This window comes from Acanthisitta chloris, unplaced genomic scaffold (assembly GCF_000695815.1).
Source record: "Acanthisitta chloris isolate BGI_N310 unplaced genomic scaffold, ASM69581v1 scaffold12034, whole genome shotgun sequence".
Lineage (NCBI taxonomy): Eukaryota > Metazoa > Chordata > Aves > Passeriformes > Acanthisittidae > Acanthisitta > Acanthisitta chloris.
In genome coordinates, this window is record NW_008671121.1 from 12,688 (window position 1) to 34,375 (window position 21,688).

General features: G+C 50.6%; 1 protein-coding gene across 1 annotated transcript in view; it reads right to left on the reverse strand.

Annotated features, from left to right (window-relative positions):
- Positions 1 to 12,108: 12,108 nt before the first annotated feature.
- The window catches only part of RALY (RALY heterogeneous nuclear ribonucleoprotein), a 13,462-nt gene continuing 3,882 nt past the window's right edge, over positions 12,109 to 21,688 (reverse strand). Inside the window, exons 2-7 of the mRNA XM_009073983.1 lie at positions 19,801 to 19,873; positions 15,327 to 15,374; positions 14,941 to 15,101; positions 13,996 to 14,109; positions 13,542 to 13,684; positions 12,109 to 12,153 (exon numbers count right to left, since the gene is read on the reverse strand). Coding sequence (XP_009072231.1) covers positions 12,109 to 12,153; positions 13,542 to 13,684; positions 13,996 to 14,109; positions 14,941 to 15,101; positions 15,327 to 15,374; positions 19,801 to 19,873 — 584 coding nt within the window. The remainder of the gene's footprint in view (positions 12,154 to 13,541; positions 13,685 to 13,995; positions 14,110 to 14,940; positions 15,102 to 15,326; positions 15,375 to 19,800; positions 19,874 to 21,688) is intronic.

Genomic DNA, 21,688 nt, shown 5'->3' on the forward strand with positions numbered 1-21,688 from the left:
TTTGTTTCTCTGTCAGCTGCAAATTGGAGATGTGGGAGCAAGATTTTTTTAGGGATTGAAAGACTGGGGAGCAGGATGTGATCCCTGTGTGAACTAGGAGCTACCAGAGCTGGGTTGCTCCTCTCCACGCTTCTGCCATGCCCAGAGTTCTCCACTTCATTCAAGTCTTCTAAGCAGGTCTGTTCAGTTCTAGCAGTAAAGATGAAACACATCTTCCAGCTCAGAACATTCAAAAGAAAATCAGACTTGTCACTGGAGGTCCTGAGAGAAATAGGCAGAAGTATCATGTTGTGGTCAGTCAGCCTGAAATATCAGAGTGTAATAAGGGTTTAGAATAGAGTTTAGAGATCATCCAGCCCCAACCCCTGCCCTGGGCAGGGACACCTCCCACCAGAGCAGGTTGCTCAAGGCTTTAGCCAACCTGGCTGTGAACACTGCCAGGGCTGGGGCAGCCACAGCCTCCCTGGGCAACCTGGGACAGTGTCTCACCACCCTTACAGGGAAAACGTCTACCTGATCTCTAATCTAAATTTCCCTCTTTCAATTTCTCCCCATTATTCTTGTCCTGTCCCTGCAGTTCCTACCCAAGAGTCCCTCTGCAGCTTCCCTGGAGCTCCTTCAGCTCCTGGCAGGTTGCTCTGAGGTCTCCACACAACCTCCAGGCTGAATAGCCCCAGCTCTCCCAGCCTGGTTGATACATACTGGTATACTGGTAGCCCCACCTGTGCCAGGTAAATCCTTGTATCTTTGTTGTGTAGTCAGGTGGTTGTACCCGAAGGGTTGGGGACCTTGCTTAGATCACTAAAGTAAGCAGTGAAATGAAAACATCTTTCCTGGCTGAGCACAAGCACAGTGGGATCAGCTGCTGTTCTGCTGGGATAACTGCTATTGGGAAAACAGGTGAGATGAAACTTTTGCTGGATCTTCAGTGCACAGCAGGATTTCAATCCATTTTTGTAAGCAGAAATGATGCAGAGGAGGAGCATTTCTGACATTTTAACTGAAAGCAGAGGAGTTCGGGTCAGGCCCAGGCATGGGGCACTATGCACTGTGTCCTCCAGGCAAAGCCACCCCAGACCCCTGGGTTGTGCCAGCTGTGGGGCAGGGGCACTGGGGCACCTGGGGTAAGCAATGAGAGGGAAAAGCAGACTGAAAACTTGTGCAAACAGGGCAGGGATTGCGTGGGGTGTGCACTGCAGTCAGTGTGTGATGGGAGTGAGCGGGATACAGGGATCACAACGGCAGGAAAGCTCTGAAAGTGGAGAAATTAGGAAGCTGAGTGATGCTGTTAGTGCCATGGGAGTAGCAGAATACTCAGGGCAGAGACAGTGGTTAGGTATCAAGACAAGCCTGTGCTGCTGAAAGCCTTTGGAGGTTTTTCCAGCAGCTGAAACCTGCAAATGTTTGGATTCCCACAATGTTCGTGGGGATCAGCCAAGGATTAGTTTGGACATACCTGGCTCTGTCTTGTATTCTGCTTTCTGCATGTGCAGGGACACTGTCAGCTCACCTCGGTCATGGCTTGCTCTAGGTGTCTGTCAGCATTGGGAAAGCTCTTCTCAAATGGCTCTAATTTGTGCCAAGAGCTAAGAGGAATTTGGATGAACAGTAAAATCCTATGGCAGAGGAGGGAGCACAGCTCCATGTGTCCTCTCCCTCATGCAGAGAGCTGAGGGAGCAGAAAGGTTGCTCTGATCAGATCAGTTGCTTAAATAATCTTTTGACAGGAGGAGGAAAAAGGCATTTGAAGGAAGATGCAACATGGAATTATCTTCCTCCTAAAGTGTAACATCCTCTCCTAAAGAGAAACAGCTTCAAGGGCTGCAGCTGGACTGTAACACAGACCATCTCAGCTGCACAAGCCTTTGGCCTGAAGGGTCCTCACCTTGGCTCCAGGCCCTGGACTAGGAAATCTGGTGGGTTTAGCTCTTTCAGTATTTTAGCTATTTTCTTATTTGTTAATTTATCTGTATTCTAATTCATTCTTTTATCATTCATTATTTTTGCTCTTCCATTATTTTAGGGATTTCAAAGATGAATAGAGGGAAGTGTCTCCAGAGACATTTGAGTCTCTGAGTTTTCGGAGGAGCCTGGGGAGACACTGCTCTTCCTGCAGGTGTTTCACCACAGATGAACTCAGATGAGCTCCACATACAAATTCTCATGGATATCAGATCCACAACACTAGACATTCTGTATACAAGAATGTGGCTCAATTTGTGCTGTTGGTCTCTGTCCCAAGCCCGAGGGAGAAACGTTACTTCTTTATAGAGAAGTAGGAATTCCAGCTGGCCCTGGAAACATGAGGAATTGGCTTTTCCTTGCAGGAAGAAAAAAAGACTTTCTTGCTTCTCTTCTGCCATGTCTCCGAGGGCAGGCTCAGGCCTCACTGCCTGAGCTGGCTCTTCAGACTTGTCCCTTTTTGTGTCTTGTAGACAGCTGTGTCATGCTGCAGTAAGTTTCCCTGGCTGTCAGGAAGCATTTTTCTGCTGAATACCCAGAGGTGGGAGGTACCTCCTCAGCCCATTGCACCTTCCAGAGTGAGCTCTGAACTCACAGGGTCTTTGGGTTGCTAACAATTCTGTAGAAATAAGCAAATGAGTTTGAAACCCTTTGTTTCTTCCTCTGGTGCTGCTTTGGTTAATTATCCCATAGGTTTCATGTGTTTCTTTCTTCCATGTGGAGCATTGCACTTGGGGTGGGGAGGGCAGTGTGCTCATGCCCTGTCACCAGTGTTGGGTGCCATGGTTGGATCATGGAATCACAGACTGGTTTGGGTCGGAAGGACCTTAAAATCATCCAGTCCCCCCCCTGCCATGGGCAGGGACACCTCCCCCCAGCCCAGGCTGCTCCAACCCCATCCAGCCGGGCCTGGAGCATTCTCAGGGATGGAGGAGCCACAGCTGCTCTGGGCAACCTGTGCCAGTGCCTCAGCATCTCACAGGGGAGAATTCATTCTCACTATCCCACCCATCCCTGCCCTCTGGCAGGGGAGAATTCATTTTCACTATCCCACCCATCCCTGCCCTCTGGCACTGTGCAGCCATTCCCCCTTGTCCTGCCACTCCAGGCCCTTGGCCAAAGTTCTGCTCCAGCTTCCTCATAGGATCTTGGTGTTTCTAGCATGGTTTTACTGTCCTCTGCTGAAAATACTAATTTTCATCTCAAAAGGGAAAAAAAAGGAGTTTTCTTGCCTTCATTACAGGGCGAGCAGTTAGATGTGCTTCATTTTGAAAATAAGGAACAAAAGACAAGTAAAAAAGGAATTTTCAGTTATTTTTACTGGACTGAAATGTCTCCATACTGCTCACAGCCCTCAGAGCCTGCTGCAGCCCTTGTGCTATGCTTTTGTTCAGCACTAAAATAGCCATTTTCCCACCATGAATGGGAAAAAATATGAAGCTCAGACCATTTGTCTTCACTGCCTTGTGCCCACACTTCCCAATACCCTCAGACAGGGCAGGGAGGAGGCATTTGCTTTCCTACTGAAGGAGCTGCACAACCACCTCTGGACTTACTTAGGCTTGAGGCTGTGGGTGCTGTGGAGGTTTTCCTGCTGGTGAGAGGCTGCTTGGGACTGACTGTGAGGTCTCCAATATCTTCTGTCCAAGACAGTTTGTTGTTAATTCCAGGCCTTCTTGACTTGTCCAAATTCATTTAAGCTGTGCTGAGGCACATGTTCTGCTCCTGCCCTCCACTCAGGCTTGAAGAATGAGGAGTGTGCTGGGGTTGGAGGCCTTTCTGCACCTCATGGAGATGCTGTGGGCACAGAGGTGTCTTCTGAACCAGCCAAAATCAGAAGGTGCTTTGGCCTCTGTAGATACGAAGCAGATACAAGCACAGGGTGAAGGTCGGGAGTGGATGTCCCAGCTGAGCTGCCAGACCTGTCTTCCTCACCTGGAACAGCTCAGGATCCCCTGGCAGGTGATCCAAGCAAACTCAGGAAGTTTTTGCACCCTTGTGGCTCTGCACCCTCCTGCCTGGACTAACTTCCCTCTGCATCCCAAGCTCTCTCTGGCATCTGTGGCTGCCCCAGCAGTCCCCACTGCCAGTGGAGCTGGAGCTGTTGGCATCCCCATGCAGTGGGGTTTTCCTGTGTATATTCAACGATTCTTGAAGATAGAAATATGTGGGAAATGAAAAAGAAGCTTAAACGTAAGACCTAGAAATAAGCAAAGGTGAGATTGTGCAAGTGTGCGAATGACATGGAGAAAGGAGCATGGAATGCATCAGAAAGGTGCTGGGCTGTGTATGCAGCAGCTCTGTTTCTGGGGTAGTGTCCCTGCTCTCTTGGAATGTTCTTGTTTGAGAGCTCTGCTGTGCCAAAAGTGACTGTGTGTGTGTCAGATTTGCCTTTCTCACTGGGATTGTAACCCCCAGTGCAGCACACTGAGCCTCTTATGCACTGAGTGTTAGCCAGGAGAGTGTGACACTCACAGTGGGGCTCAGATGGGTTGAAATGATGCTGAAGAAGGGGCAAGAAGGCAGAGGAAGGGTGGAGGGGAAAGCTGTGAGGAGCAGAGCTGGAGGTGGGACAAGCCCGGGGTGAGAGCCCATCCCTCTGCACTCCCCATGGAGAGCTGTGCCGAGGCCACCCAGCCAGGCCTGCGCTCCTGAGTGACAGAACACATCAGACTATACACATCAGACTCTTTTCCCTGGTACTGTGTATGTTTCAGAGATGAATTAGGGTCTGAGCAGGTTTTTCCCATCTCTCAGTCTGATTGCCCTTTGCCACATCCCTGTGCAGTCCTGTCCTTCCAGTTCCTTTGCTGGCTCAGGCTCAGAACACTGATCTCTGCTGTGTGTTCAGCAGTTTTCCAGGACAGATACTCTCCATATACCACCAGTGGCACTGGATAGCAAAGTTTCCCAGATCAATCTCTATACATTATCAGCGGCACTGGATAGCAAAGGTGTAAGTTGGATATCTAAATGCAAATCTTATCATTTTAGGATAGTTCCTGGCTGTGATTTGGGAGGACACAGGACTCTCCCATCCATCTGCACTGGGTGGCAGGAAAGGCAGGAGCTTTGCTGCTTGCTAGTCAATGCAGTTATTTCTTATTTGGCAAGAAAAGATCTGTCTTGGATGGGAAAATGCTCCCAGAACACAAATCAAAATACGGGAAACTGTCTCTACTGTAATAGAGGAAGAAGTACATGATCTTGTTTTCCAAATAATATAATCTATATTATTATATATTGCAGTTGATATAACACTATATTCTAATTAATGGAAGAAGTTGCCTTTTACCAGAAAAACAGCTGAAATAATGGCAATAAAACCAGAATGATTTCTCATTCTAAGGAATTGATATGAGAGACAGAAACAGACCTAAACCCTGTACCTGCTGCAGGAGACTGCAGGTTTTAGCCCTGACCAATTAGTTCTGTGCTGTTTGCAACCAGTTTCGGTGATTTGCTCCCCAGTTCAGTGCAGATTTGTGTGTTATGCTGCTGAGGAAGAGCTTTCCCTGCTGGGGAATTAGCTGCATGAAGGCTGGAGCTGAAAGCAGTGAGGAGTTGCACAAGCAGGGCTTGACTTTGGCAAGGTGGACCTGGAGTGAATTAGAGAATCCAAACAGAGCTTTTGTCTCTATTGTGGGACTGAAGCATTTGACTTTTAATGTTTGGTTTTGGTGTCAGCACTGCTCATCCCAGCCATGCTTTGGGCCAATTTCCCACCACTGTCCTGTTCCCCACATGGGCTGTGCTGCTCTGCCCCCTGATCCTGCCTGCAGCTGTGCTGGCCAAGGCTGAGAGCCTCAACCCGAGCAGTTCTCAGGGGTTGCAAGGAAGGAAGAGAGATTTTTATGATGGGAAACTATGGCATGTGTGACTGAGACTCAAGTGGTATCTGGATCTTTGTTGTATGATCTGAATGGAGATGTGGGTCTCTAGTCATGGAATTGCAGAATCATAGAATCACAGACAGATTTGGGTTGGAGGGACATTAAATCTAATCTCATCCCACCCCCTGCCCTGGGCATGGCCAGCCCAGGGTGCTCCAAGCTCTGTCCAACCTGGTCTGGAACACTCCCAGGGATGGAGCAGCCACAGCAGCTCTGGGCAACCTGTACCAGTGATTCATCACCTTCACAGTCAAGAGTTTCTTCCCATTATCCCATCTATTCCTGCCCTTTGGCAGTGGGAATCCATTCTCCCTTGTGCTGTCCCTCCAGGCCCTTGTCCAAAGTCCCTCTCCAGCTCTCTTGGAGCCCTTTTAGGTACTGAAAGTTTCAATGGAATTCTAAATGCAGTTTTAGCAAAGAAGACCTGCAGATAATAGATCCCAAAGCCTCTCAGGTGTCAGTTGTGGTCCCAGTGCAGGAAACTTTCACCTTGGCCTCAAAGAGCTGCTTATGCTGTGCTCAGTGTGTGACAGTCTGTGCACCACAATTGCTGTCAGGCTGAAAGCATCCCTGTCCATCTGCTCACAGCCATCCCACCAGCTCAGTGGGGTCATCTCTGGCTCCCAAGTTGGGTTCCTGCTTCTGCCTGCCTCTCTCCCTCCATCCTTCTATTTCCTTCTGCTTGTATCTTGTCTCTCTCAATCATTCCTTCTCTATGTCTCTTTTCCAACTAGTCTGAGTGAATTCCTGGGGATGTGAGCCCAGGGAAGGGTGAGATCTGTGGGCTGGGGGAAATTGTGGTTGAGGAACCCTCTCAGACCTCAGAGAAAATAATCCACCTGCTCAGGGGTCAGTCTGGGCAATGAAAAAGTGCTAAAGGAGACACTGTCCCAGGTTGCCCAGGGAGGCTGTGGCTGCCCCAGCCCTGGCAGTGTTCACAGCCAGGTTGGCTAAAGCCTTGAGCAACCTGCTCTGGTGGGAGGTGTCCCTGCCCAGGGCAGGGGATTGGGGCTGGTCTCTGAGGTCCATTCCAACCCCTTGGCAATCTATGAAACTATGAAACTATAAATTGTTTAATCACATCTATACTGACCTGTCCCTATCCACATGCCACTGTGGTGGGTACACAGTTGGTGCTGGTGGCACAGAGCTCAGCACGGGCAGGGACACTGCTCCAGCCCCTCTCCCACATGAGCAGAGCACTTTGAGCTTGGCTGAAGCCTTTCAGCATTGCAATGTCCTCATCCAAGGCCTGGGTGTGTTTTCCTGGCAAAGCATGGCCCAGACTCCACCAGGAACCCTTGGGGTTCTTGACTTGAAATGTTTGCAAAACTATATTGAGAAGAGAAAAAAAATATGGAATTAAATCTCCTGCAGATAACAGGAAGACAATGCAGGAGGGCTCTGAGCACTGTCACAGAGACAGCAGCTGCTCCTCAGGGCACAGCCCTGTTCCAGCTGCAGCAACTGAAGTGTTTCCAAAGCACTGCATGGGCTGGGGCTGGGATGCTCATCAAGAATAATGGGACTTATTAAAGTCAGTGGTGGCTTTTGTTGCATCTCCTGACTCAAACTCAATGCATGATTACAGGCATTTAGGCCTGCCAGCTTGTCTTGCCATGTCCTGCAGCACATGAAAGGAGGATCTGGGGCTGGAGTTAGATACCCTAATGAGTGTCCAGGCATGTGGAACCAGAAAATAATCCATCCAGAGCAGCACATTTAAGCCCAAATGTGCTGGTTTGAGCTGAAGTAGAGTTAACTTTCTTCATAGTGGCTAGTATGGGGCTATGTTTGGGTTTTGTGCAGAACACAGAGTTGATAATGCAGAGATGTTTTTGTTATTGCTTACACAGAGCCAAGGCCTTTGCTGCTTTCCGTACTGCCACACTGGGGAGGAAGTTGGGGGTGCATGGGAGATTGGGAGGAGACACAGCTGGGACAGGTGACCCAAACAGACCCAAGGGATATTCCATACCATAGGACATCTTGCTCAGTACATAAGGTGGGAGGAAGAAGGAGGAAGGGGGGACATCTGGAGTGATGGTGTTTGTCTTCCCAAGGAACTGTTACATGTGATGGGCCCTGCTCTCCTGGAGGTGGCTAAACACCTCCTGTCTGTGGGAGCAGTGAATTAATTCCTTGCTTTGCTTTGCTTGTGTGTGCAGCTTTTGCTTTCTCTATAAAACTGTCCTTATCTCAACCCATGAGCTTTTCTAGTTTTTACCCTTCTGATTCTCTCCCCCATCCCGTTGGTGGGGGAGTGTGTGAGCGGCTTCGTGGTTCTTGGCTGCTGCTGAGGTTAAACCACGACACCAAAGCATGTGGGCAGCCTCAGATATGTCATGTTTCCTTTGCAGAGGAGCAGGCAAGGCAGTAAGGATTGAGATTTTAGGGTTTGTGTCCCACCAAGACCACGTTGCTCTTGCCTCCAAACACTGATGGGCCAGCAGCAAGCAGAGCAGCAAATGTGAGAAGCCAGGTAAGGTCCTGCACACTTGGGAATGAGATCTTCCCTCTGTGGGTGGTGGGGAAAGCCTTTAACAAAGGCTATTCTGTGTCCCCGTTCACAGGATGGAAACTGCCTATGTTCAGCTGAGCTGCTCAGTCCGGGTTGGTCATTTTATTTCAGAATATGCAGATGTTGAATTAACTGTTGCCTTGGGGCGTGTTCTGGGGAGAATGGACTGGCCTAACCCTTGTCTTCCCACATCCCAGCAGGGCAGGGAAGATTTACAGGGAGTGATTGTGTGGGGACACTGGACCATGGAAAAGGAGGTTGGGTGTATATAGGGTGGGACCCTTCACAGTCATTCAAGAGCAAATGAGATGTGACACATCTTTTATGTCATGGGCATTTAAAAGGCCTTGGGGAGGACCACACATCTTTCTGTTGACCAGGACAGACCTAAAGGCTTGGGAGCTGCTTGTGCCCATGTGCTAAAAGGGGAAGAAAATTGGCCTGGTTGAACATTTGGTTGGAATTGAGGGAGAAAGGAGAGGATTTGACTGTTGGAAGAAGGGGCAGACAGGTCAGGAGGGTTATAAGGGTGTCATATGCAGGAGAAAATGAGAAGGGTCAGAGCCCAGCTTGAACTTAATCTGGCTCCTGCCATAAAAGACAATAAAAAAAAGCTGTTGTAAATACATCAGCAACAAAAGGAGGACTAAGAATCTCCATCGTCTATGGGATTTGCATGGGGGTTGGCCTCTTCTCTCAGATAGTAAGTGACAGGACAAGAGGAAATGGCCTCAAGTAGTGCCAGGGGAGGTGTAGATTGGATTTTAGGAAAAATTTCTTCACCAAAAGGGTGGTCAGCCCCTAGCACAACTGCCCAGGGCAGTCGAGGAGACACCATCCCTACAAGGATTTAAAAGCGGTGTGGATGTGGCACTTGGGGACACGGTTAGTGGTGGCCACACTGCCACCAGTGTTGGGGAAATGGTTGGACTTGATGATCTTAGAGGGCTTTTCCAATCTAAATGATTCTGTGATTCAGCACTTTCCTGTGGTCTGTTCCCCTGTGCCAGCAGAGTGTGGTTAGGGCTGGGATGGAAGATGAGGATGGCTGAGCTGTGGTTAAAGCACTTGGCTCTGAGCATGCAGCACATGCTTGGGAAGGTGGGATGGGGGAACTGGGGAACAGGAGCTGACTGGGAGCAGGCACACACTGAAATAACACTGATGGCTTTGCCTGTACCTTGTAAGCGTTTGTGTGTACATGATAAATATTCCGCAGTCCTTACACCTCTTCAGCCCTAGCTGCTCCTGCCTTTGTGCTTCCACCAGGCTCTTTACCTGCCCCTGTGCCTGGTGCCCCTGCAGTGGGCATCTGCCCTGTCCTGGGGCAGCAGTGCTCAGAGGAGAGGTGGCACTTCTGTCCTCCTGCTCCTCTCTGGATGGAGCAGTGGAGCCAGCAGGGAGCTCTGCAGCTGATTCATGGCCTGAAGGGGTGAGGGGAGTGGTGCCTGCTAGTTAGGGACTGCAGGGACAGGACAAGGAGCAATGGGGAGAAATTGAAAGAGGGAAATTGAGATTAGCTATTAGGCAGAAGTTTTCCCTGTGAGGGTGGTGAGACACTGTCCCAGGTTGCCCAGGGAGGCTGTGGCTGCCCCAGCCCTGGCAGTGTTCACAGCCAGGTTGGCTAAAGCCTTGAGCAACCTGCTCTGGTGGGAGGTGTCCCTGCCCAGGGCAGGGGGTTGGGGCTGGATGGTCTCTAAGATCCATTCCAACCCCTTAGCAATCTATGAATCTATGAACTAGAAGAAAAAGGGGTGTGTGTATGGCAGAGACAGAAGAGAGGGAAAAGCAAATTAGATTTCTTGCTTTTATTATACAGGATTGTATGTACAAGGTCACCTTTCTCCCAAACATCAGCATCACAGTCAGTTCATAGCAAAAACTGCAGCTCATCTCTCCAAATCTAGAAAACAGCTCTACAACAGCTCAGTACCACCCAGTGCAGACATTGCCCAGGAAGTGGAACGGGAGGGGAAATCACGGTCATTCCTTCAATCCCTCAGCAATCCTTCCCAGCTAAGAATGCAAATAAAACGTTGTGCTTCAAGAGCCATGCTTGCTCCAGGATGGCCCTCAGGGCATGAAGCATTGCTCCCCTGGGCTTGGTTTCCCCTTCACCCTTCAAAGAGAGCCGGGGATGAGGTCTGGCCTCGAGCACAGCCTGGGCCACACGTTGTGTGGAAGGGTTTGAGCAAGGAGAAGGTGTGGACACCATTCTGGTTTCAAAGCACTGATGTGTGTGTGGTTTGGAGGGGAAGGAGGAGGGGCAGGCAGGGCATGTGGGATCTCAATAAAGTGCTGTGTGAGTTTCAGCCCCATCTACCCCAGGACGGAGGAACACAAGAGGAGAAAGGCTGAGACCTCTTGGGTGCTGTGGTGTTAAGGGTTCACACCACGAGCCCTCTGCTCACAGGATAGGCCGGGGGCAAAAGCAGCTTGAACTCGGGTAGCAGGGGAGGTGCTTGCACGCCCACATGCATCGTGCTTGGGGTATTCCCTGTCACCAGTGTCACTGTGTGGACCCATCAGGCTGGGGATGGAGCACAGGCAGGAGCAGGAGCTGTTGTGCTGCTCTCCAAGCATGTCAGGTTGGTGTGGAGACTCAGCAAGACTGGGGCAGGAGGAGACATGGGCACCCTGGGGAAGGGGCTGATGTCTCTGGCACTGAGCTGCAGAAGTGGGTGCTCTACATCCCTTCCAGGGAGCAGCTGGTGCAAGCAAAGGGTCTCATGCTCACACCCCCTCACTCTGCAGAGTGAACCTTTACTCGCTCACTCTGCTCATAGTGCTTTTTCAGTGGAGAATGAGGAGCCCAAACCACTGAAGGTGACATATGCTTTGTTTCTCCTGCTTGGGATCAGCTGCTTTCTTGCAGCTTCCTCTCCTCTTCCCTCTTCAAGTAGCTTCCCAGAGCACAGCCCATGCTCCAGCACCAACACTTTTCCACCTGGAAGTGATTGTGGACCCACAGCAGCTCATGGGACAAAAGAGATGTGACAGCAGGTGACCTTTCTGGAGGACAGCTCACCCCACACCTTCTTCCTCAACAGGATCTTCAGGGTAAGCACACAGATTGTCCAAACTGAGACAGTACTTCTCTTCTCATCAGCAAATGCTCTGGCTCTCACCTTGCACGGGAACAAATGTCTTATGGGGTCCCTGCAAACAGCTCTGTAACACCTCCGACTCCTTTGAGGACACAACCACTCTCCCATTCTCCAGTCCATGGTGGTGATGGGTTGTGCAGGGTTGGCTCCTGCCTCCAGGGCCTGCAGAGCTCCAAATCCATTGCAGGGGGAGTGGGGATTCACTGGGGGTATGAGTTTTCTTTGTCTTTGCTTTACAGATGGATGGAAGATGTGGGGCCATGTTTCTCCTTTTGAATGCCAGGTAGAGATGACAGCAGCACTTCCATTCAGCTTGTCTTGCTCAACGTGCCAGAACAGGGTTTAGCCTCGTGCTTTCCTCACACTGTTGCTCACTGCTCCTCTGAGTGGGCTGCAAGGACAGAAGGGGAAGAGGCATCATAGTCCTTGAGCCCCAAAGATGTGTCATTTAGGAAAGGGAGTGAGGGGCTGTGACTCAGCTGAGCAACCAGGCTCTGTGCTAGGAAATCACAGAGGATCAGGGGAAAAGAACATCTGGAGCTGCAACCTCCCACCCAAACATGCACAGGACAAGAGTTTCTGCTCAGAATCAGCCTCTGAAGAGCAGTGTGGGAGCTGTACCTGGTTACTGTAGTCTGGCATCCTCCACATCTGTGTAATGGCTGTTCTCCTGAGGGAAAAGGGAACCAGAAACAATAAATCAGCCCTGCTGCCCTGCCTGGGACGCTGTGACACATGCAGTGACCAGCTGGTGCCCTGGTGTAGGAGAGCAGTGCCAGGATGCTCAGTGCGATGGAGGAGGTACCAAATACACCTGATATGGACACCTGGTGCCATGACTGTGGTACCAAAAATTTCCTCTGGCCTTTTATTCTGGAATGGCTGTGCCTGAGAGACCTGGGGATGTGATTCCCTCTTGGATTTTGAAGTCACAGAATCATAGAATCCTTTGGGTTGGAAAAGACCTCTAAGATCATCAAGTCCAACCATTAACTCAGCACTCGCTTCTCTGAGCAGTGCCGTGCCAGTGCCACCCTTTCAGGGAAGAAATTTTCCCTAATGTCCAATCTAAACCGTTGCTGGACCAACTTGAAGCCATTTCCACTTGTCCTGTCCCTTGTTTCCTGGGAGCAGAGCTTGGCTGCACCTCCTGTCAGGGCATTGTGGAGAGCAAGAAGGACCCCCTAAGCCTCCTTTTCTCCTCCAAAGTTCCCTCAACTGCTCCTCCTCAGACTTGTGCTCCAAACCCTTTAGCTCAAAGGGACTGGGATGAAATTAAACCCACTTTCCTCTGTGTTAAGTCTGATCTGAGCTACATCAGTCAGCACTTCCCCTAAGCATGTTCCAGGAAAGGTCTGGAGCCTCTGGCACCACTCACTGTGTTTTGTCTAGATGCCTAATATCATATATTTCAATAAAGTTACTGCATGTGCTTGCACAGTTCATGCCTTGTTGCAGCAGTGTGAGAAGTTAATTTGGGAGCCAGGAACAGCCTGCACCAGGGACTAGGCACTCCCATGTCACTGGAACTGCCAAGTGCAACCGCACGGATGTAACTGTCATGTGAATGTAACTGCATGGGGTAATTATTAGGAACTGCAGGGACAGGACAAGGAGTAAGGGGGAGAAACTGAAAGAGGGAAATTCAGATTAGCTATTAAGCAGAAGTTTTTGCTGTGAGGGTGGTGAGACACTGTCCCAGGTTGCCCAGGGAGGCTGTGGCTGCCCCAGCCCTGGCAGTGTTCACAGCCAGGTTGGCTAAAGCCTTGAGCAACCTGCTCTGGTGGGAGGTGTCCCTGCCCAGGGCTGGATGATCTCTAAGATCCATTCCAACCCCTTAGCAATCTATGAATCTATGAACCACACTCTGCATTAGCTTTTGCAGGCAGCAGAACACTTTGGAAGAACAAGCTGACAACAATCATGGGATGTAGATACAGCAATTTCTTTTAAGGAAGAAAACCTATTTTTCCTGAGTATTTAGTATCTTCCAATAAAACTGTTTTCCATTAAGTGACCTCCTTTGGCTGCAGGGCTGTATTACCCAAACTCTCTTACCAGTTCATCTTCACAGTCCTCCCGTGTGAGACCCTCCTCGCCCTCATCCCCGTTCAGCGGCTCCTCCGTGTTGGCCTCTGCCTCTGACGCTGTGTCCTCCTGAGACACTTCACTTTTGCTGCTCTCTGCCTTCTTCCTTACCTCTGTGGGAGCAAGAGCCAAGACACAAGGATCAGGGGCTGGGGGCAGTGGCCACAGCTTGAGCACACCAGTCCAATGGCTTTACCCCCAAGTTCAGTTGAGCATAAATAGTGATCTCAGGGTGGTTTTCTGCAATGGGAAGTTTTGCTGACTTTGAGGAGCTGCCTGATTGCAGTCATGGAGAGGGCAGAGCAGTTTCTACATCCCTCTGGTGTGGCTGTGGGAGCCACATTAGGATAGGATAGGATAGGATAGGATAGGATAGGATAGGATAGGATAAGCTTCAGGTCAGCCCCAAGGCATCCCCACTAACCTGCAGAGAGTTTCTGTTCCTCAGCAATCTGCTCCAGCCGGCCCAGGAGAGCATCAATGTTGGATTTGATCTGTGTCAGCTCAGTTTTGATTGTTTGCAGCTCACTGCTCTTCACTTGGAGGGAGGAAGGAAGGAAAGAAAGGCATTCAGTGCCCTGCAGAGCATCCACAGAGCCTGCCTCACCCTGGGCCTGGCCCAGACTGACCTTGCTGAGAAAGGTTAACACAGAAGGAGAAACCCCACACTGGAAACATGCTCCTCAAACCTTCTGCTGCTACAGCAGCAGCAGAGAAGCTGTGGGGCTGCACTCCAAAATCCCTGTGAACCTGCTGTCCAGACAGGTTATAAAGGCTGACATCAGGCCTTGGCATGCTCTGGCTGTACTTGCACCTTCCTCAGCTGCATCCACAGTAGCTTGGGCTGTTGTTTCCAGATGTTTGGCCTTTTTAAGGTTTGCCCTGGTAGCATCTGGCCTGAGGGGGAATGCCTGGGGCTGGGAGGTCATAGAATCATAAGACCATCAAGGCTGGAGGAGACCTCTAAGATCATCAAGTCCAGCCCTTAACCTGTCACTGCTGTTACCCCTGAACCCTAAACCATATCCTCCAGTGGCAGATCCAGACACGTCTGAAACACCTCCAGGGATGGTGACTCCACCACTTCCCTGGGAAATATTCCAGTGCCTGAAAACCCTAACAGGGAAAACATTTCTCCTAATATCTAGCCTGACTCTCCCCTACCCCATCTCAAGGTCATTCCCCCTATTCCTCTCCCTGCAGCCATGGCAGGAGAGACATCCCCCACCTCTCTCCAACCCCTGGCAGGGAGCTGGAGAGAGCCATGAGGTCACCCCTGAGCCTCTTCTCAGGGCTAACCAACCCCAACTCCCTCAGTGGTCCCTGCCCATGTGCACACCCATCTCCACCCTGTCCCACACACACTCACACTTGAGCTTGGCCGAGCTGTTGGCGATGGCTGCAGACCTGGCGAAGAGCTTGACGGGCAGTGTGGCCTTCACACGCCGCACCAAGGGGATGGTGACCCGTGGCCTCTTCACAGGGACTACCCTGGGCACTGGAGAGACTCGGCCCCGGTACTCGAAGAGCCTGAGGAGGATGGAAAGATGGTAGTGCTGAGCAGCCCTGCAGCATCCCCAGCCCTGCTGTGCTGGCCCCAGCTGGAGCCTGTGCGGTGCTGGTGGTGAGTTAGGGCACAGTCAGACCCCACCACTGGCACTGGGCTGAACCACCCTTCACACATCTTCCTCCTCTGAGCTGCAGGGAAGGCCTTTCCCCACAGAAGTCCCCTTGACTGATGCCTCTCCTGCTCACCTGTCATAGAAGTCGTCTCTGTAATAGTCGTAGTCGAAGTCGTAGCCACTGCAGAGACAGAGTCAGGGCAGCAGGGGTTAATTAGTGCTGGTAATTCATTACTCATTGTTACGCCCTCACTGCCAGCCGAATCCCCCAAGTTCAGGAAGGATAGATAAATTAGTCCCCGTCCAAAAGAGACCCTTTCATCCAGCAGGACACAGGAACTGGTTCTCCTGGCTGGAAGGGGCTGCAGGGAGGTGGGTTGAGCCAGGGAGGAAGATTTGGGGGGCTGAAGGCACTGGGGAGGGCAGTGTTGGCAGCAGAATTTCAACCTGGTTATCTCAAAGTGCAGCAAGAAGCTGTGTGGGGAGAGAAGATGTGTGGACCCCTCTCCCCCCAGCCAGACATTGCCCACATCCAGTTTCCTTAAGCTTGAGCTGCATTTTAACCCAAAGCCAGGGCATTTCCCGCTCCCTGGACACCCAGAAAGACACTTTCTCTCTTGCTGCAGCTGGTTCTTCACCAGGCAGCACATGCCAGGTGTGTGTTTGAGCCACCCTGGGGCTGCCAATGCCCTGGCACACTGGTCCCAGCTGAACACAGCTCCTGGTTCCCTGGTGTGTTGAAGCTGAATGAGCACTGGGTAAGTCAGAAGTGAAGCTGATGATTCCTCTTCTGTACTCTGGGCAAAAAGAATGTTTACTGCAGCCCTTGAAAGCAAAGAGTTTGTCCTGCAGCTTGAAACTCTTTAAAGTGGCTTATAGAAAAGGAATCCAATGGGAAGAAAGATTGATGGGGAGAGGGAAGGACTCTGAGCCAGGAGGACCTGCAGCATGGGGAAAGGGAAGGATGAGCACTCAAGTATGTAGCTGAGAGTAAATCTAGTGTCCTGCATCTAAAGCAGAAGTGACAAGAGGAATGTGTGGCTGCTGCTGTGGCTTGGGCCACAAATTCCAGGCTGGACCCAGGAGACCTGCCTGTGCTGCCACTGGGCTGCCCACACAATGCTTAGTCTCAGTAACTGGCTGGTTTCTCACATGGGTTTTTTCCATGCTCCTGGGATGCTACCTGTGCTCCCCAGAAGCCTATGGCAGCATGTGGAGACTCAGCCTATGCCTCAGGAGGACCTGAAGCACAGTCTGGATAGATGGAGCCACCAGGGCTGCTGGTGTGTAGGGCTGAGGACAAGATGATGGCACATGCACCTACTGCCTCCTTTGGGGTTTGCTGATACCACCAAGGCCTCCACAGGGTAGTAAGGAGGTGTTTTATACAGCTGGACCTTATCCCTGAGCAGCTGCTGCCCATGGTGTTCCTGACTGGCTGCGCAGGGTCTTCCTGCCAAGGAAGTAGCACTGGTGGGGGGAGATGTGTCTGTCTGTGGAGGTTTTATCACCACAACTCTTCCAAATTCAACTGCAGGAGGAAAAATAGCCATTTTTGACAGTCTCAGCATAGGCGAATATCAAATTCTGTTCAGCCTTAGTGTCCTCTTCTAGTTGTAGCCAACATTTCTGCTGGGTTCCGAGGAGACAGGAATATCCCACGGCCTCTGGCAAACCACTGCATCATCTGTGTTCATGTATTCCCTTTTCTCAACTGAAAGGGAAAGGTAATTCCTACCACAGCAGCTCCTGTTGGAATAAACTCAGTCTGCTTGTATGGCTGAGATGGGCAGCATGGACCTAGGAGATGGAATTCCATGGAGGGTTTTGTGATTGGTAACTTGATTTTTCTTCTAACCTGGGATGAAACCTGAAAACACAGAAAAACTCCAGAAAAAGAGCTCCCCTCAGCCTGCCAGTCATCACCACTGAGGATGTTTGACTACAATTCTGTTTGAATCCAATAAACATGGAATACTATGGAAATATGAAGTCATTTGAAAGAAAAATTGAACATTTAAGCTGTCAGATTCTCCCTTTTCATTTTTCCCCCTCCTAAGATGCAACTTAACTGAAATTGCTGCAGTTTTGTACTATCTGTCAGTCCTGACAGGCTCTGGCTAACTCCAGCAGTGCCCTGGAGCCAATGTGCTCTGCAGCCACAGGCAAGGGATGACAGTGGCATCTCTCTGCAGCTCAAGGACTCCAAGTAGGATGAAGCTGTATCTTTATCCAAGCAGAAACTCTATCCATGGGGAATTGCTCTTGCTGGGAAGCTCACTGGGGCTTGGGACCACAAGGAAGCTTTAGACCATTTGTTCATAAACAACACAAAGCTTGGGGGAATTTGGCTACACTTTGAAACACCCACACACTTCTTTCTTCTCCCACTATCTATGCTTCTGGGCTGAGCTGGCTTTGCCTCCAAGTCTTCCCTTCCCTTTCCCCTTTCCCTTTCCCTTTCCCTTTCCCTTTCCCTTTCCCTTTCCCTTTCCCTTTCCCTTTCCCTTTCCCTTTCCCTTTCCCTTTCCCTTTCCCTTTCCCTTTCCCTTTCCCTTTCCCTTTCCCTTTCCCTTTCCCTTTCCCTTTCCCTTTCCCTTTCCCTTTCCCTTTCCCTTTCCCTTTCCCTTTCCCTTTCCCTTTCCCTTTCCCTTTCCCTTTCCCTTTCCCTTTCCCTTTCCCTTTCCCTTTCCCTTTCCCTTTCCCTTTCCCTTTCCCTTTCCCTTTCCCTTTCCCTTTCCCTTTCCCTTTCCCTTTCCCTTTCCCTTTCCCTTTCCCTTCCCTTCCCTTTCCCTCCCCTTCCCCTTCCCTTTTTTCCTTTCCTTCCCTCCTCTCACACAGACTCGGAGTGAGGCACAGCGACCCAGAACCTTCGGCAAACTCCTGAGCAGTGTCTAACACAGCATTTCCATAAATTCCAGTGCTGTGAATTCTGGAGTCTAACACTCAGGGAGGTTGCTGGTGTTCTGGGAAGCTGGAACCAGGCTCCTGCAAACCTGCATTCACTCCTTTCTGGAAAATAGCCTCAATTCTGCTAGTCCAGACGGCAAAGTTGAACCCTGACAGCCAGTCTGGGATGAAATATTGTGGGAGCTCAGAGCAGTGCAGTTCTCTGGCACATATTCTACCATAGCCATATTTGTGGGAGGGAGCAAACATCACTCCCAGCACTCTGGAAGTCTGAAAGACTGGTCATTCCACAGACAGGGAATAGTGGTCCAGGCATGGTGAACAGTAAATTAAATGCTCATTATTGCACGATGGATGGAAAGAGTTGATGCATGTTACGGCTGCTGTTAACCAGCAAGATTTGTGCCATCTCTATTCCCATCAGCATAGGGAGTGCTGACGGGAATTCCCCTCAACCAGCATCCCCTGCAAATCTGCAGGGCCACGTCCTGGTGTAGATCCAAACTGGCCCAGGGTGGGAGGGAGTATCTGCCTGAAAGCTGCAAAGGGAGAGCTTAGCTGAGTGTTGAAGGGCTGCTGGGGCTCTGCTGGGTTTGTCCATGCTGGAACAGCATTGCCACCACTGAGGTTTCCCATTCCAGACCAGTGTTGGACCATGTGGCTGAGTGTAAGTTACAGTTCTCTTCATCCCTCATACTTTTTTTTTTCTTTCTGCAGAAAAGTCTACAGTTTTCTCCTGATTTTCACTTTTACTACACCCAGTCAGAACCCTGACACTGAGTTGGTCTCTTCTTCCCAACATCACACCTCGTACCTCCTGACTCAGCATCTCATTCTCCACACCACAAAACTGGCATCAAAATAATGAAGATTTATAAATAAACCACATTTGGGGCTCTGGTTATTTGGCTTTGGGTACTTGAACCTCAGGGCATTCTTCAAATACCTTTTTAAGTCTTCCCTTCTGCAACCACAGAAGCAAGAACTTAATGAGTCTCTCCCATATTCCCAGGAGTCCGGTCTGGGGCTTGGAAGAAAATCTTCACTTCTTGTGAAAATCAAGATAAAGTCTCTAGAGCTGAAGGCTTGGTTACATCTGTAACACACTCCATCTCCCACAGACCTATCCATGTTCCACTTATCCCTCCCACTCCTGTCACTGCTCCTCAGAACAGCTCTCTTGAGGCTTCCCCCGGCCTGCTCCTTGGTTCTCCTCCATTAGTCACCCCAAGGACTTCCCATTTCTCCCCTTCTTCTCTCCCTTTCTCTGTCATTCTTCTCCTTCCCTAAACTATCCCTGTTCTCTCCCAACACGCAGCACATGCTGCTGTGCCCCACTCCTGCTCCCTGACTCGGGGCTGGAAGGAGTGTTCCTCTTGGTACCTCTCTTTCAAGACCTCTGATACGGTTCAAGCAGGTCCTGCCCACCCTTCTCCAACCACCTCCAGGTCCAACACCTGCACAGGTTGGACCATGCCCAGGTAGAATCTCATAAGTGTTGGCCAACCTTGGGTCTGCTGCTGTTGCCTCTCCTTCCTGCGGCGCTGAGCCCTTGGGAGAAGACCTGGATGTGCAGCGGTGTCCCACACTACTGGGGGTAGGGAACAGGGAGCTTGGGACAGCAACTGTGGGAGTGCTGGAGGGCAAACACCAACCTGGAGACCTTGCTGCAAGGAGGTGGGGTGGTAGAGACCTACCTGTACAAGGCAGAGGCTGCTCTCTTCAGCCCTTTCGGTCTGTTGGGTTTGGGTTCTCCAGCCATGTTGATATCTGTGAGGAAGGGACATGGAGCTGTGACATGGCACATCCCTGCTCACCTGCAGCTGTGCCCGACCACAGAGCAGGGGAGGCTGTGCACAGTCCTGCCATGGCAGAAACAAGCTCCTCCACGCCTCCCACCCCATTTCCACCTGCTCATGGCACATCTGGGGACCTGCTGGACCTCCTGAAGAAGGCAAATACTTTCTTGCACTTGGCAAGGCTCTTCCTTTTCCTTCACAAAGTTTCTAACCATCATCTGGAAGACAACTCCCTGCACATGGTCTAACTCCCCTCATATTCAGAACAGGTTTCTCAGGAGAGCTCCGTGCTGCTCTGATAGGCACAGACAATATATCAACCCACTGCATGTTGCTAATTGCTGACAATCCATCCCTTGATCCTCCTGGAATAACTGGGAATGCTCAGCAGGAGCTGTGGTCTGGGCTGTGGGAAAAGCTGTGTGTGGGGCAGGCACATGTCTGCAGCCACCCCAGCTGATATTGGAGGAGCATCTTCTACCAGGGGAGGTGAAAATGATCACCTATATAAACAATCCACTGAGGAGATTTCTCTCCTTGGCCTCGGTGCCAAACTGCTTTAGACATCAGAATAAATGTGAGGCTAATTGGAGAGAGACATTTTACAGAGACATGGAGTCATAGGACAAGGGGGAATGGCTTCAAACTGAGAGAGAATAGGTTTAGATTAGAGATTAGGAAGAAGTTCTTTACTGTGAGGGTGGTGAGAAACTTCCTTCCACTTGGAAGGGATCTTCCCTTAAAGGTCATCTTGTTCCACATCCTGCCATGGGCTGGGATGTCTTCCACTAGCCCAGGTTGCTCTAAGCCCCATCCAACCTGGCCTGGAACACTTCCAGGGTTGGGGCAGCCACAGCTTCTCTGGGAAACCTGTGCCAGTGCCTCAACACACTCACAGGGAAAAATTTATTCACTGATGCCTTGCTTTCTGCTACCTGCAGCTTGTGGGGCATCCAGGCAGCTCCTAGCACATTGAAACTTTCTGGTTTTCATACTGCATGAAGAGACTTTATGGAGAAATGTGGCCAGGCAGGTCCACACACCATCAAAATAAAGAACCTGCAAAATGATCCAAAGCAACAATATGCTGACTGAGTTATTAACCAAGCACATCTTCTTCAGGAAAGCTGAACAGGAGGAGCACAGCCTGCACACAGGGACAGAGCTCTGGGACAGGCTGCACACAGGGACACAGGTCCGGGAGAGCCTGCACACAGGGACACAGCTCCAGGACAGCCTGCACACAGGGACACAGCTCTGGGACAGGCTGCACACAGGGACATAGCTCCAGGAGAGCCTGCACACAGGGACACAGCTCTGGGACAGGCTGCACACAAGGACACAGCTCCAGAGGAGCACAGACATGCTACTATGGCCCAAAGGCCTTATTGTGCCATTCCTTAGACTACCTTCTGGGACTGGCAGGAGGCACCATTCCTGGTGAAGCTGGAGCTTAGCCTATTTCTGAGCTTGTCTAACAAGTATGGTGTCAGGGTGTCACTCAGCTCTCACACTGAGTGTCCCTCTGCAGGAACATTCCAATCAGAGCATGTATTTTCCTTGCTGCCTTTCCCCTCCATCCTCCCATACCCAACTACTCACAGGGGATGCAGCAGAGCATTAAGCCTGAATGCTAACAAGGATGCACATGGCCACAGGACAGGTCCATGGCCAAGTGCTGCCAGTGTGAACATTACACATGTGGTTGCCTTTCTGAGCCTGCAGGCAATGCTGTTTGCTGCAGGGGAAGAGGACTAAATTCGTCCTTACTGCATCCCAGCATTCC